The sequence below is a fragment of the Pinus tabuliformis genome, chromosome 3_2 (assembly GCF_031772625.1).
Source record: "Pinus tabuliformis cultivar Carrire ecotype Pingquan chromosome 3_2, CPIR1, whole genome shotgun sequence".
In the NCBI taxonomy this organism is placed as follows: Eukaryota; Viridiplantae; Streptophyta; class Pinopsida; order Pinales; family Pinaceae; genus Pinus; species Pinus tabuliformis.
In genome coordinates, this window is record NC_142302.1 from 1,052,476,146 (window position 1) to 1,052,493,384 (window position 17,239).

The 17,239-nt window shown below is 32.0% G+C and overlaps 1 protein-coding gene across 1 annotated transcript; it reads left to right on the forward strand.

Moving 5' to 3' along the window:
- Window positions 1–220: 220 nt before the first annotated feature.
- LOC149184219 (uncharacterized) lies at window positions 221–1,844 on the forward strand. Its single transcript, XM_089418855.1, has one exon. It carries the CDS (start codon window positions 863–865, stop codon window positions 1,451–1,453), a length of 591 nt encoding a protein of 196 aa, XP_089274981.1. The 5' UTR covers window positions 221–862; the 3' UTR covers window positions 1,454–1,844.
- The last annotated feature ends 15,395 nt before the right edge of the window (window positions 1,845–17,239 follow it).

Below are 17,239 nucleotides of genomic sequence, written 5' to 3' on the forward strand. Positions count from 1 at the left end.
TCACATATTAACTTAATAAAGAAGTTTGAAAATTCGCGACACTTTGAATTACCAGAATTTTATGGATGCGTGGCTTCTAGAATGATGGAGGAGCCGGGATGGTTACTGTAAGCATAATGTGTAGGTCCATGTTTGCTTTTGCTTTGGACTGGAATAGGGTCCGGTGAAAACAGTATAATTAATATTGGCCATGTGTGTCGAACGCGTTGCAGGAAAGATTTTCGGCACCGTACCAAAAGTCGGCGACCCTTCAATGGAAGGGCCCCATACCATGGAAGATGCGAACCGAATATCTTGAACTGGTAAGTTTATGAGTTCTTGAATTTCAACAACTACCACGCCATGTTCATCTTGTGGCAGCAGCGCTCCGCCGATCATGGCGACGTGTTCCATCGACAGAAATTGCGATGTATAAATCGCCACTTTCCTTCAAATCTCAAGATCTCCCAATCGTCCCTCGCTGCTTTCTGCAATTGCCTATTTGTTCTGGTTTAGTGTCAAACTGCGTCGCGAGATCGAATCGCGGCGGGAGCGAATATGTGCAACGTGCCTCCCTCTTTGTCCGATTTCTGTCTAACTTGCTTCAGGTTAGCGATCTCGGGCGCGGATCACTGGCTCTTTTCTTCTATTTTATGGCATGTTTCTGTAGTTCGACGTTATTGAACCCTCTGTATAGATTTGCTACAGTTATATTTCCTTTTGCCTTGATCGAAGAAAGAGTGGGCAGTAGGGCTATGTATTTATGAGATCTGTTTTAGGTGCGATTTCTTTATATTGAAGAAAGAAAGAGCCGTGGTAAGGCTATGTATGTCTGAGAGCTGTTTTGGGTGCGATTTTTTTACTTGGAAAAAAAAATACGACTATGGATATAGGTATGGATATAGATGTGGATGCCAGGGGTTTAAAATTAAAACGCAAATTTGTAAAAATATGGAAAAAAATTGTGCAATCCAAGAGCCCGAGATCGCATTTTTTTCCAAATAATGGAACTCAGCGAGCGGATGCTTCTGGCCGGGAGACCTCTCTTCATGTAATCACGTCTCCATCTGTTCAGGAAGAGGGGCAGGTTCAATGTCTGCAAACAGGTCACAGTGAGGGCTCTGCCAGTTATTCGAACATTCTGGGTCGTACTAAAAAGCATATTCTCCGCCATTTTTCGTCACGCCGTATAGGGTTTGTGGAGGAGAATGAAAAGAAGAGTGGAAACCCTCCCAAAGATGTTCCCAAGGGTTTCGTGGCAGTTTACGTTGGGGACGCCCAAGAAGAGCAGACGCGGTTTGTGATCCCTGTATTTTATTTCAACCACCCGCTGTTCCTCCATTTGTTGGAAGAAACAGAACACGTCTATGGCTTCAACCAGAAGGGCGTCTTCACAATTCCTTGCCAGGTTTCTGATTTCGAGTATCTGCAGTGGCTCATCGACAGAGAGCGCGCGCAAGACACCACTAGGTAATTGCTGTTGGTTAGGGGAGGCTCAATTATTCAATTTACCAAATTCCTTCAGATGTATTGCCATCAACTAATTAATCAGTTGTTGGGCTCTTGCAGCATTGCATTGCAATGATGTTTCTCCCACAGTTTCAGTCCCTGAAATTGACATGACACTACTTCCAAAACCCTAGAGAGTCATAAATTTGACTTGAGAAAAACCACAGAATAGAGCGAATTTTTTTCCAGAAGTTCCTGGTGTAGTTATTTTGACAGATTATAATATTGAGGGATCGACAACGTTGCTTCTAGCGCTACTGAAAATATATTTTATGTAGAAACTGCTGATGATGATTTTTTTGATATTTCATCCTACAGTTTTTATATTTATCAGGATTTCAGGAAGATTCTGTTATATTGAAACTTCATAATTTATTTGAAAAATAAATGATTTATCCGAAATATTTTCAAGACAAAATTACATATTTTGATTTTAACTAGGACGAACCACTTACTGCAATTATGGATCAAATTTGATTTTTCATTTTTTTAGTTTGATGTACTGCTGATTTTAATTTTAAGATGGAATTTTATACGGCTGCAGTTGCAGAGATGAGGTCCAGTAAACTATATGAAATGAACTGATGGTAAAATGCGTCTGCAACTAGATTGGGATTCTATGGATAAAGATTTGAATGAAATCTGAGATTTGTAGCTTTTTTTCATGGATAAAAGTATTTAATAGTTATAATATTAATAATAATATTTTATTATATTTGCGGTAGGTATTTAGATATGGTATTATCTATTTTATTTTGTTTTAATTGCATATTAGTTTGTTTTTATGTGAAATTTATGTTTATCCATAATTTAATATTAAGAATTTAATTTTGTTATTTTTATTATTATTATTTAAATTTTTTATTTGTAAGGTGATTGTAACATGGTATTACTTATTCAGTTTTTCTTTGATTGTATATTAGTTTGTTTTTAACCAAAAATTTAGGCTGTTTATCTTTAGTTTAACATTATGAATTCAATCTTTGTTATTTTTATTATTATTTAAATTTATTTATTTGTAAGGTGATTGGTTGAGGTTTTATTATAAATTGTTTACTAACTTCCATTTCTGTTAGTTACTAATTTTTCATTTCATTTTATTTATTTTTTATTTAACTTTCTTATTTTTAATATTTTTTTCTTTTTTCTATTATTTCTATTTTCATGACTTACAAATTTTTAAAGTGACTTATTATTATATTAAAACATATTCTAATAAATTTAATTATAAAAAATTATATATATTAAAAAAAAGTAAAACACACACATATATAATAAACATATATATTAAAATATATATGTTAATATAAACAATATTAGTTAATCATATTTCTTAATTTTGCGTTCAACAATACAATCTTTTATTAGTTGTTTTATTTTTGTATTTATTGTTTTTTAATTAAATTAAGCTAAAGTACTAACTACTATGTAGCCCTTGTTAAGGTATGTTTTGTAAATCAGTTTTTATTTGGTCGGAAATTTTAAAAAATATAATGTGTATTTTTGTAAAAATTAATTTAACTAATAAATTTTTTGACTTCCTTTAAATAGTCAATTTTCCAATTAATTTTAATAATAAAAAAATGGAGGTTTTTTAAAATAATGTATTTGAATAATGTATTTTTACAATGTTCTTATATTCCAAAACATTATATTCCTATATATATAAACTTTACTTTTAAAAAACAAAAATCATAATCTTAAAAATTGGAGGTCCAGTCCTCATCCCCCACATCCACAAGCTTTTCAATCAAGCAGTCAAGCAAGGGTTCCCTAAACCTTGGACTGAGAGCCTCATTATCCCTATTTTTAAAAGTGGGGATACAAATAACCCCTCTAATTATAGAACAATTATGATCAGCCCTCTCTTAGCCAAGTTATATGGTAGTATTTTGGAAAAAAAGTTAAGCATATGGCTTGAAAGTGAAGGTAAGCGGGCTAAAGGCCAAGCAGGTTTCAGAAGGCATCACTCAACAATAGACCACCTTGTTACGCTTAGGATCATTGCGGAGGAATGTCGTAATGAGAAATCCAATTTATTTTGTTGCTTTGTGGACTTTAGAAAGGCTTTCGATACGGTTCCTAGATACAACCTTTGGAATAGATTAGAAGAGCTAAAGGTTCCTCTCGAGTTGAGAGCTGCCGCTATAAGGTTATACGAGAATGTAATTGCCAAGCTAAAGAGCAATGAAGGGTGGTTGAAAGATATTAAGTGTAACATCGGAGTTAAACAAGGTTGCCCCCTCTCCCCTACCCTATTTGACATTTACATCGATAAGATCAAAGGCTATTTAGAGGAAGCAGGATGTGATGGCATGATCTTAGCTGGGATAGTCGTCATCCTTCTTCTTTATGTTGACGATATTGTTCTTTTGGCAAGGTGCCCATCTGATCTTAATAAGAAACTCAGGCTTCTTAAGGATTTCTGCTCTACCATGGGTATGACTGTTAACACTGACAAAACAAAAGTTATGATTATCAAATCCAAGAAGGACACTTATGCTAATTTTATGTATGACAATAATAACTTGGAGGAAGCGTATTCTTACAAGTACCTAGGAATTGATATTCATCACAAGCTCAACTGGAACCATAGCATTGAGAAAAGGATTAATGGGGGGTGGAAAGCTTACTTTGGTCTTGAAAATAATTGTAAAATAGCAAACCTTGTAATGTGGGATAAAAAGAAGTTCCTCTTTGAAACTTTAGTCACTCCTGTTATCTTATATGGCTGTGAGGTTTGGGGTTGCAGCATCTCCAGAGAATCATGGAGAAAGGTTGAGCAAATCCAGAAGCGTTTTATAACTTATAACCTGAAAATTAAAATCAATACACCCTATCCTATTCTCCTTATAGAAGCAGGTCTTTCCCCTATTGAGAGCGTAGCTATGCTTAGGTTTCTGTTGTACAAGCACAAAATCAGTAACATAGACGATCATAGACTTCCTAAGCTAGCTTTAAATTCTAGCCAAAACCACCTAAGGCTCAATCGAGGGTGGCATAAAGACACAAGGGCCTGGTTAAACTATTGGGAGATCAACGAAAATGATGCATTGCAAAACATAAATAACATTAAAGATATTGTTACTTCTAAGTTCAAAGAAAAAATGTGGTGTGAGAAAGACTTAGCGGCTAAAAGAAAATTAAGTTATTATAAGAAAGTCATCAACCCCACCCTAGAAGATCAAAAGTATCTCTCTATTTTAACTAGCTCAAAGAAGAAAATTAATATAGCAAAGATTAGAACAAATTCTCATGAGCTCCATAGTGAAACAGGTCGTTGGGCAGTTTCTAAAACACCGTGGACGGAAAGGATTTGCCATATATGTGAGAATAGGAACATCGAGGATGAAAACCACTTCCTCTTAGAGTGCCCCTTATATAACCACATTAGATCTCAGTTTCACAATCTTTGTTACAATACTGACCTTCCTAGCCTTTTACAATGTCAAAATTATAGTGAGCTCGGGAGGCTTCTCTCCAAGCTTTTTGAGCATAGGAATAAAATCTTAAATCAAAATAGATAATTTGTTTCTTTAGGTCCGATAAACCATTATTTGGTCTCAACGGACATTAATCATCATCATCATAATTATTAAATAATTAAATCACAAAAATCACAATATTATTATAATTATTAAATCAATTTGAATATCATTTTTATCGTTTTAATTGTTAAATAAATTGAATTAATTTTAATACCATTTTTGTGAACTTATTAAAATCAGTGTCCCCATAACTTTTCTTTGAATTATTTAAAATAAAAGACAACTATAGTTTGCTTGAATTATTTAAAATAAAAGACAACTATAGTTTGCTTTCGTCGGGATTTTATGAGGATGAAAAATTTCAATGAAACTTGATATTTGTGTTAAGTTTTTTTTTATGTGCATAGAGATATTTTGAGAGTTATAACTTTAATAAAATATTTAATTATTGTGAGTGGCTAAATCATTTTGTTTATTTGTTTGTTTTTTTTTTAATATATGGTATCTACTGGCATGTTTAATTTAATTAATAAAAAGTTTAGCTTTTTCTGATATTTTTGTTTTTTTTTTTTTTGAAATAATATATTTAATGGTATATTTTGCAAAATCCTAATACACAACGTTATCCATTTATGTATTTAAAACTCATTTTGAATAACAAAACTCACAATCCCACCATCCCACTAATCGATTAAAGCAATGCTTTTTAAATTTATTGAGAAATGTGTGTCATTATAAAGAATTTTGATGGGGATTTTATCGAATGATGAGTATGTGAGGAAAGGGTTTATAATGGGCACGATCATGGCACTATGAAAACTTGTACGAAAAGTAGTTACCAATATTTTTGATGTTATGAGTGCTCTGTACCTTTGTTTTTGTGATCATGGAGATGACGGTGAGAGAGTCAAACTTTTAATGTATTTCTAGATGGATATGACGGTGGCCACGAGGGATCAATTTCATTGTCTCTCTAGAATCACGCTGTGTTTTGAGTAGGTGTAAAAGAGTATTTTTTTGGTAATTTGTTTGTTAATTTTTATTTTTTATTTTTTTTTAAATAGAGAAAAAATTAAAAAAATTTAATTAAAATTACATTAGTAAACTATATCATATTGAAAGTAAAAACAATTTCAATCTCCACACTGATGTGAGTAAAAAATTTAATTTAAATAATAAAAATAAATATTTACTAAAATTTATGTTTAGAAATTTTAATATCAAATTTTACAATATTTTTTATTTATTTATATAGTTTTTTATTAGTTTTGAAAAGAAAAGAGACTCTAACCCTTATTTTTTTAAGCAAAATTAACCCTATGACTATCTATTCTATTGAAAAAGTGCTTTAACAATGACAACTCTACCCATTGAACTCACCCTTGAGACTTTTATATCTCTTATGTATCTTAATAACTAACTTTAAAACATTTCTTATTTATCTTAATATGTATGTTAATATCTCATATTTTTCCATGTATTTCTTGTACTATATATTTTTTAGCTCTTATACTACTTGTGTTATAGTGTTTAAATTAGATATATGAATCAATCTATTTATATATAAATAATTTATAAATAAATAATTTGCTTAGGGTAGCTCAATTGGAAATGACTATGGAAATGAAGCACTAGAGATCTTTATATTACAAAGTCACTTAACAATACACCCATCATCATATATTCTAAGCCCATAAAAATTTCTATATTTTTTAATTTTCACTGTGAACAATTTTAATTTAATAATTTCATATATATATATATATAATCACCCTTTATTTTATGACAATTAAATGTTTCTATTAATTTTTTCTAATTCTAAAAAATTTACTTTATTTTATATATATAAAACTAACTTTCAATATTTTTTATATAAATAATTGAAGTAGTTTCCAAACTTAAATGTTGCACTTTCACTATATCATATGAATTTTTAATACTAGATATTCTTAATCCATATCTTTATATCAAACTTCACAATAGCGTAATGATATATCACTATTGAATATTCCATTATGCAATTTTTAAATTTATCTGGATTTGAAAGACCTGGTTGTATTAAATAGTGTTTATTAGTTCTGTGATTGTCACTGGGTCACATCAGGTTAAGAATTAAATGAAATTCAAATTTCAACGCCTGTAAAACAAAATTAAAAGATATTTCCTTATGAAATTCATAGTGCAAAACCTTGCAAAAACCTGAGATCAATGATACTTCTCTATTCCATAGAGTAAAACTTGAGATTTGTCCTCGAGGTTTTTCTTCAGCAATGGCAGTTCTTAATGCTTAAGAACATGTTAGGATGATAACTGGAAATACTCAGTTATACTGCTGCAGCTCCAGATGAGGTCCAGTAAAATTTATGAAGTGAACTGATTTTTATCACCAATGTGTCAAATGCATCTGCACCTAGACCGGGATTTCATGCATAAAATATCTGAATGAAACTTGAGATTTGGTATTAAGTTTTTATTCGTCGATAAAGATTTTAACAAATTCACAGTGGTACTATTGCAAACCTTAGTTTAAGTGGTAAAATATTTGGTTTATTTGATGGTATTTTTTAATTAATTTTGATAGAAATTTGTCAGAGATTTTTTTAATATGGTAAATTTGAGTTGTATATTTTTACAAAATTTTAATGTTTTAAGCTTTTCCATAATATTATATTTATTTATATATTCAAAAATTCATTTTAATCAATTTGAATATCATTTTTTTTTCAAATATAACTTTTGAATTATTTCAAATAAAAAACATTTCTTTATTTTTTACTGAAAAACTTGAAATTAATAAACCTAAATAAAACACGTAAGTATTCCATGGTGCAAAACTTTTGAAGTTTTCTTTCATCAATGACAACTCTTAATATCATTTTATGATTGTTAGAAATTCTTGATAGAGATGCAACTTTGGATAAGATCATTTCATGATTGTTTTGTTGGAAATCCTGAGTCATACACTCGCAGCTTTGGATAAGATCATTTTATAATTTTGGATATGGCTACAACTTTAAAGATGAAGTCTAGTAAACTGTTAAAGTGGAATGAATTGAATTTTATCAATTAGGAATTTTAGGAGAAGACATAGTATATAGATTATACACAAAATAATATTTGTATATTTTTTTTCAAAATCAAAATACATTCCAAATATATAGTGCTATGAGATCCAATAGATTCCAAACTAGGAGATTATTGTTGAGAGAATATCTCAACAAATCAATCTAACCAACAAGCCTAATCTATCAATATATTATTGTAAGTGTTAATTCTACGTCACTCCCTTAACGCTTACATTACAAAATTAACATTACAAGAATCACAAATTACAATACAATAGAGATGTTAGTCTGATATGGTCATCATCAGCACTTACACCCACTATGAAATATTTTAGACACCACTCTTTCTTCACCACACAACTTCGAGCTAACGCTTGACCTCCATTTAAAACATAACTGCCTCTGACCATTATTGATGGACTTGCATAATTGATGCTTCTTGACCTCCCGAATGACAATCTCAATACTAAACTACTCTACAAACTAACTTTTATCTATCAAAATGCAATGACCTACAATTTTGATAGTTATATAGGTAAGTTGTCTGGGTACTAAGTGTATTCAGAAGTCAATCATACAATTTGACCTCTTTTTGACATATACACTTATATACTCACCAAACTAACTTGTAATTGGTGCTCTTGAAACACCGAAGAACAACAAGACCCATCAACATAAAATAATCTCGCATAATCAAATTAACAATATGTTCTTGGCACCGAAGAACATTGAGAACCACTAATTTAATAATATTACGATGTTCATTAACAAGTTTTTCATAATATAATTTTTACATATGCAATCAATACTATATTCATATTACTATCAATAACTCTAAATTAAAGTAATCACCGAAGCCAAGAATTCTACAATTGTTAAACTCCCAACGTCCTTCTAAGATCTTCATTGTCATAGTTTTACCCATAACAACCAAACTGACCGTCGTTAGAGAAATGAGTGTTCTCAATGGATATTCAACAACACCGCCAAGCTCTGAAATCAAACTGCATGCGTATCCATTCATATTGCAAACTTCCTGTAACACGCGTGGGAGATTGAAGAGCATTAAAGGGTTATTATGCCTGTTGTCAATAATTTCATCGTCATCATGTGATCTGGGTTCCTTCAACTACCAAAATCATCCAAGATCTTTTACTTCTGTTATGTTGTTAGGATTTCATTTTAAAGAGCATAAAAGAACATATGTGCATGCTTAAACAAGAAGAAACATGACAATGATTAGCAAATCATGAACACGACTCATTTGATAACAGATTTCATCTAGTGCTGACTACGTTTTCGGGCTTGGTGTCAAGGTGGTGTTGGCTACTTCATATAATGCTAGAAATGATGATGATGTACATGGATAACATTTTTCATAGCAAGGTCATATGCCCTCAAAAAAGAGTGGCTTATCTCTCCACGAGACGTTTCACTTAAGTTAAATGCATCTCACATAATGTGGCAAAATTGATCCCACAACATAACATCAAATAGGGGTCTCAAAAAATAATACATAATCTCAGCAATTATGAAGGAAAACATGACATGACTCATTCATTCACCTTTACCTTTGAAGTTGGCTGAAAAATGGAAGGCCCAACTTCAAAATTTGACCACACCACTGAATTTTTGTCTTTTAGAGGTGTAAAATCGTATATCCATTTGTTGAATTTCGACACCATCAAAATATGGGCCTGCATGAATCTTTTAGGTTCCCCGTGATTCTCCAAAGATTCCGTTCTCTGGGTTGAATGGAGATCTGCAACTCAGATCACAAATCTGATCTCCTCATCGTGATCCTTGCGAGATTCTGAGACTTTTGAGTATAAATTTGGTTGCATTCTGACTCTGGCGAATTTTAGCCTCCAAGGAATCTAGAAGATTCCCTCAAGATTCTTCAAAGATTTTTCTCTATTGGGAATCTAAAAATATCCTTCTCAGATGGTTATTTCGATTTCACCATCACGTTCCCTGTGAAATTCCAGTTAAAATGACTGTAAAGTTCATATCATTCTGACAAAATGAAAATTTACGTACCCATGGAATCTCTCAGGCATCAAGGAATATTCTCTATAAAAGATTCTCTATCTCGGATTGCATGCCATCATGGTTCCACTCCTAGCTTAGGGTTTCGCCTTTGCAATACAATATTAACATTTGATGAAAAATGTGTGAGCTCCTCCTGCCCCACTGCACTGAATATACAAAAAGTGTCGCTGACTCTTCAAAGTCATAGCCCGTGGGCTGTTGGTCCCTTCGGGCAAATAGTGTGGAGGCGGGTCGGGTTAAAACCCTAACCACTCCAAAATTGAACATAACACTCATCTGTCGTTTTGATTTTGCAGTTAATGATGGGGTCGGCCACGTGGGTCGGGTGGGTTCAACCCCCGCTGACACCCTTATCTCCATGGCTCCATAACAAGAATGGTCCATGGGCCATGGGACGGGGTTCCCGGTCAACCGGACCTTGACCCTATATATATATATATATATATATATATATATATATATAAGTCATTTTTACATGGACCGGGGGTGGCGGGGTTGACAGCCCGCCCTCCCCCCATTTAATTTTTGATTTATACATATATATTCAGATAGTTAAGATTTGAGGTGGCGAGGTTGGTAGCCCACCAGCTATTTATATATATTTTTTGTTTTTCCCAACATTTTAGTGAATTTAGAAAACTTCTCGAACCAGGGAGGTTATTTGGAAAATTAACAATACCACAGATTTACCTGGAAGTTTACCGAATTCTGGTGTTAGATTTCGACCAATTTGCTGCCTCTTTGGTGTCGCACTTGTCCATGTCAACCCTGAACTTTGACTGGCCCTATCTTTTTCATATGAGCTCAGATTTTAGTGTTGTTTACATCGTTGAAATTAGGACGACGAGCACTTTGATCAGGTGTTGGTTTGAGAGCAATGTGACCACTTTGAATTTTGACCATTTCTGAGCCCTCTTGAACTTCTAAGGGTGTCTGAAGCCACCTGGATCAATCTTCCAAACTGAGGAGATTTTGGTCCTGTAAAAGAATTGACCAGGTGATCAGTGTTTAGCTCAAAAACAAAACTGCTCAGAATTGCTCAAACACTGAACGACCGCATCTGTCTCGACAATACGATCCCAATGCAACTTGTTTCACTCAAAACAGAGTTCGTATGAGGAAGATAGGGACTTCTGTCCGCTTTGCCAAACAGAGAAATTTTGAAAAAAGAAAGTACATTCACTGCACAGTCAGTAGTCCGTACTGCTGACATGGTAGGTGACTGTGCAGGTCAAAGGTTTAGTCAATAGTCAGTGAGGTCACGCTAAGTGGTGCATTCGATTGGTCTACAATTTGATGACTTGGATTTATTTTATTGGATAGGGGAGGACCAATGAAGAGGAGACATGTGGCAAACCCGGAGGCCGCCACTTGTCCCTCCCCAACAGCCTATAAGCATCGACATGCAGTGACAAAAGTTTATTGGCAAGTCGGTGGAGTCGAACCTGCGACCTCGCCCGCACAAGCCTAGAGTCTTACCACTATCCTGCGGTATTGGTTCTTAACATACTATGGTTACAATTTGTATTTGTTATGTTAAACTGTGGCGGTTGGGGGATGGGAGGGCCAACCCTTTTTTCATGTGACCACCACCACAAAACCAAAGGCCAATGGTTAGCACTAAGCACACGCCTAACGTGCTAACTGCAGATTAACACTAATTAAATCATGCTTATATTTAATTAAAGGACAGTTTAACTTGGTGGATCTTTTGGCGGGTTCGATATATTTGGCATTTCTCCAAATTTGGAGAGATTAACTGGAGTTTCTCCAGTTTTGGTGGAGTTTTCCTAGGGGAAACTGAAGAGGCCATAACTTTTGCAAATTTCGACCAATTTTGGCTCACAAAGAGTCATTCTTGTATTCTTTTGATGTTCTTAGCATATTGAAGCAAGTTTCAGGAGTAGTAGAGCATTGTAAACACCAAGTTTTTCCATTTTGAGCTAATACAAAGGCTCAAGCCATGGAAGCTGGACCAAGGAGATGTAGCCGAGGAGGGGTGAACTCCTTCATCAAAACATTGTGTGAAGTGTTCATTTTGATGGTTTGGTGTATATTTTTTTGTTGTTGTTCAACACTTTATTTACATGCTATTTTTCTCATGAATTTGACATCAAACTTGACAAATTTACTTGTTACATTCACAAAAACCATAAGAAGCCTATGCACATAAAGAAAATGATGAGCAATTGTTTTTAATTATGAAGTTGAAATTAGCACAGCAAAACTAACATTCAACAACAGACCAAGTTAGTATCAGAGCAAAAGTTATTTGCTTGATTGCTCGAGTTTTTTGCAAGTAGGGTTTTAATGGTTGCAAATGTGTGATGCTTACAAGGTTAAAGTTACAACAATGTAAACTTTGAAACGGGAGCTGATACGATTACCCGTTTCGTAGAGGTAGCAAAAAAATGACCTGATTTTGAAAAGGGGCGATGCAGAATACACATATTTTTTTTAATATAGTTTGACACTTTAATTTTTTTTATGTATATTACTTTTTAGAATGTTAGTGATTTTCATGCTAATTTAAAAAAGTGGTGATTCTGCATCAGGCCCTTTTTTTAAAAGACCTATTTTTTTACTTTAAATTTTCTTATGTATGGAATGTAAATAGTTATTTTCTAAATTTAACAATTTTTGAAGTGGTCTTCTTCTTCATATTTTCTTGTTTTTTTTTGTAGTGCGCTTTTTATTGTTTTGTATATTTAAAGAAGAAGGTCGATGTTTTAAAGTTTTGATATTCTACATATTTATACATCGTTAATTATTTTTTCAATGCATATCAAATAATTGTCTCTAAAAACAATAATTTTTAACAATTGACATAAAAATAACCATTTTCAACATAAATATAACTAAAAAATTACACATTTTGATAATTTTTTGTCATAAATGACATGTCAAAATCACAATTATTATAGGAAAAATTTAACAAAAAATGGTTAAATAATATTTTTTTTATGAATGTCATGTCAAAAAAGTAATAATAATTTTTTTTTTTTCAAAAAATAATGATTAACATAAAACTTAATGCGAAAATCACATAATACAGATATTGAACACATAACAACATTAATTGAATGCTTATTCTTCTCATAAAATGTCAAAGTCAAAATATTACAAGTATAACTCATTAATAGTTACAAAAAATGAGCTTGATTAACAAACATAACTTAAATTTAATAAAAAATATCACGTTATCCAAACTCTTCATCTTCTAGAGTTTCATCATTGTCTTCTTCCACAATATTTTCTTCTTCATTTTGCTCATTTTCCTCTTCTAATAGATCTTTGATGTCTGCGACTATCCCAATGTATGCGTTTCCAATCATTCCATGTAATGGTAGTTGAGGTTCTCTCCAAGGATAATTTTAGGGGCGAATGTTCGCCCTTTGGCGAAATTAAGGGGTTTTAAATTTTTAGTGGGCGAATATTTTGTATCATAGTACATTTTTACAAATCACCTCAAATAGCCCACCTTATTTTAAGGGAGAGGGTAAAAAAGGTAAATTTAGCCCTTGAAATTAGGACTTACAACCTTCCATTCGCCCATTTTCAAGAATAGGTTTTATTTAAGTGAATCCATTCGCCCATTTTCAAGAATAGGTTTTATTTAAGTGAATCCTATGGGCCAAATACCATATTTATAAAAGAGGTATGGTAAATTAATAAAAATATAAATAAATGAGAGGTATGGTAAATAAATATAACATTTTTTATATTTACTCCATAAGTCACCTTATATACATGTAAGGGTGTAAACAAATAAAAATATAAGTAAAGTGGAGGTATGGTAAATAAATAAAACGTCTTTTTATACTTACTCAAAAGGTATGGTAAATAAATAAAAATATAAATAAACTAGACGTATCGTAAATAAATAAAACCTCTTTTTATATTTAGTCCATAACCCTTGTTCTATTTATGAAGGTTCAAGAAAGAGGTTTTATTTAAGTGAATCCTATGGGCCAAATACCATATTTGTAAAAGAGGTATGGTAAATTAATAAAAATATAAATAAACGAGAGGTATGGTAAACAAATAAAACATTTTTTTATACTTACTCCATAAGTCACCTTATATTTACGAACACTCAAAAAATGGGTTATATTTAGGTGAAACCTATGGCCAAAATACTATGGGACAAATACCATGGATTAGATTGTTATTAATACCATGCAAAAAACCATTATTAACCCTAATATTAGAATTAATAAAAATAAAAATGGCACATGGTATTGACCCATGGTATTCACCTGGAATGTAGCCTATTTAAATGGGGGAATTAAACCAGCATGTAGCCTATGCTAAGATTCACTATGACTTTACAAAGTTTTATTATTTAGTGAAAGACTCGCCAAGATCTTACAAGATTTTATAATTGAGTAAAATATTCGCCATGCCTGGTGAGAGATTCGCCAAAAAATTATATATACATATTATATTATTGATAAAATCGCCTTCCATTTTTCCTATATATCATGGAGATTCGCCCATTTATTATATTTATAAATTTAGGGGGGGTTCTTAAAATTTTCCCTGGTTCTCTCTCCTTTTTTGTTACACGTGATTCACTAAAATCCCCTTTCTTAAACCCAATTTCTTGCATTGCATATGGAAGAAATTGAAGAGCATTAATTCTTTGCTGAATAAAATTGCACTGTACTAGACATTTTTCAATGGCAATGCAATTTCTTCCTTTTTGAAGGCAACATGCTAGTGTTGTACTTAATTATCAAGCACAAAAGAAATAATGAAGTAAATTAGCATAATGACATATAAATTAAGAAAGAAGATATTGAAATTCAATTCCATATAATAAAACTTACCTGAGCTAGAAAATAAATCTAGAACCCAATCTCTTTCATTTGAACATATGCCTATAAGATAGTCAATCAATAACTGTGGTTTTTGATAAATGTTAACTATCTCTCCTTTTGCTTCTTTGTCTTCATATGTTAGTTTTCTCACAACATCATCACAAGAGAGTACTTGGCTATGACTCTTTTCATCTACTCGATTAAAAAGCATAGACATATAACTATCATCTTTTGCCCAACTATTAAGATGGATGAACTCACAATCATTTATAAATGATTGATCTTCACGGTTAAAGAGAGTTTACTTTTGCATGTAACATGAAATAGTAAAACTTCAATTAACTTGTACATAAATGAATTTTTTAACATTATTCAAACATACATTTTCAATGTCTTACCATGTAAGATGCATTCTTGAATTTGTTTTCCCCTTAAAGCTTGACAATAACAATGCCAATTGTGTGTCTGAATGAAATGTCACAAATCTCCATAATGGTGATGATATGACTTCTACAAATCCCGCAACCACTTTATTAAGAGATTGATAAGTATAAGGGTCACTATCATAGTCAATTTTTGGGATATTGAAACCATGGGGAATATCTGCAATAACTAGGGCATAATCCCTTTTAGGTATGAGTTTAGCAATGTCTTGACAGTCGCCTTGTATTATTTGATATTGAATAGTGTCAAGCCCATTCCAAATGAAATGAGTAAGAGTTGGATCAAGTTCAATAATATTCCTAAGATGTTGCTTCTTCAGTCTTTCGATCCTAATTTTTTCAATAAAGGTTCTGAAAATATATGGTGCTCCATTTGCATCCTTCCTCATCATTAATAAAATAAAAAATATATGTATAAGTTATGAAATAAAATAGTATACAGATGAACAAAAATGAATGTATAAATCAACATACATTTTTAAATGCAAGATAAAAAAAAAACTAGTGTTGATGTAGAACTTGAATCTGGATAGTTGCGTACAACATCATCCAACTACCTTCATTCAATAATTTAACCATTTGTTCTTTTATTTTCATGTAAACTTTGTGATTTCATAGATAAAGTAAAAAAAGTTAATATAATGATATGTATACCAAATACTACCAAGAAGAATATGTTATATTTAAAAGAAAATTATAATCTAGAAATAAGTAAAAATAATTCAACAAACTTACTTTTGAAATTCCTCAGACATTTCCTCCAATGATAATTCCCCTGACCTTACACAAGATAATATTTCTTTGACAAGTTTTTCATCATTCACTCCTTTTAATGCTTTCCAAGGTGTGATAGTCATATCTTCTAGAAGCCGCTTCATTTCAACACTTGATTTACTGTTGCTACATATCAATGGTTTAGAGATTTTGGCGTTCTGGTTTTTAACACCAATGTTCTCCCACATGCTAAAAATATCATTAATAAATTCCCATATCTCTCCAGTTCTAAATGCCAACTGGAAAATGTTATCAGTACTTCTGAATAAATCAGTATTTACTCTGCCACATTTTGAATTGATTTTCTCCTCAATTTGATAACCTATTTCCATACAACATTCCTTTTGGAAATATACAGTAACATTTATCTTATCCCCACCACATTTTTCTTCAAATTCACTATGAATAAATATAACCCTTTGGACAAAATTCATAGACATCACATATTCATTATTTGAATTATGATCCCATGCCACTAACTTTGCTTCTGTATCTGATAAACCAACATAAATGATACATTTCATTGTTTCAAAATGTGAGTTATTGGAATATTCATCCATCAATTGTCCTTGAGCTTATACATAATGGTTCCCCCCAGGCATAGTAATTGTATTCAAAACATTTTGACTCATCATATGCTTATTTTCTAGGAACTTGAACTCGATCAACAAGAACCACATAATTAACCACATGAGCATATGGATTGCACCTCATCAATGTCTTCAAGTTGTGAACATGCAGGTGGTGTGGCTTTCTGATTTGATATTTACATTGTCCTTCACTTGAATTATATATTTGTCTCACATTAAGCTGAAATCTACAACCACCCTCAATTAAGTTTCTCTTTGTTAAGTTTTGTCGAATGGCATATTGTTTTGTATTAATAATGCGATCCTCTAAATCAGCTCCTGGTGTAATGATTTCTCTGCTTTCTTTTGAAGTTTCACTAGGATCTTCACTGTTGGTAATGACTACTTGAGAATGTTCAACTTTAATTTTCTTCCTCATATCATTCTCATCATTAACTAGAACAAATACATTCTTGGGCATTGATACTTTTGGTATTTTACAGCTCTTCTCCTTTCTAACATCAGTTCCAATGTCAT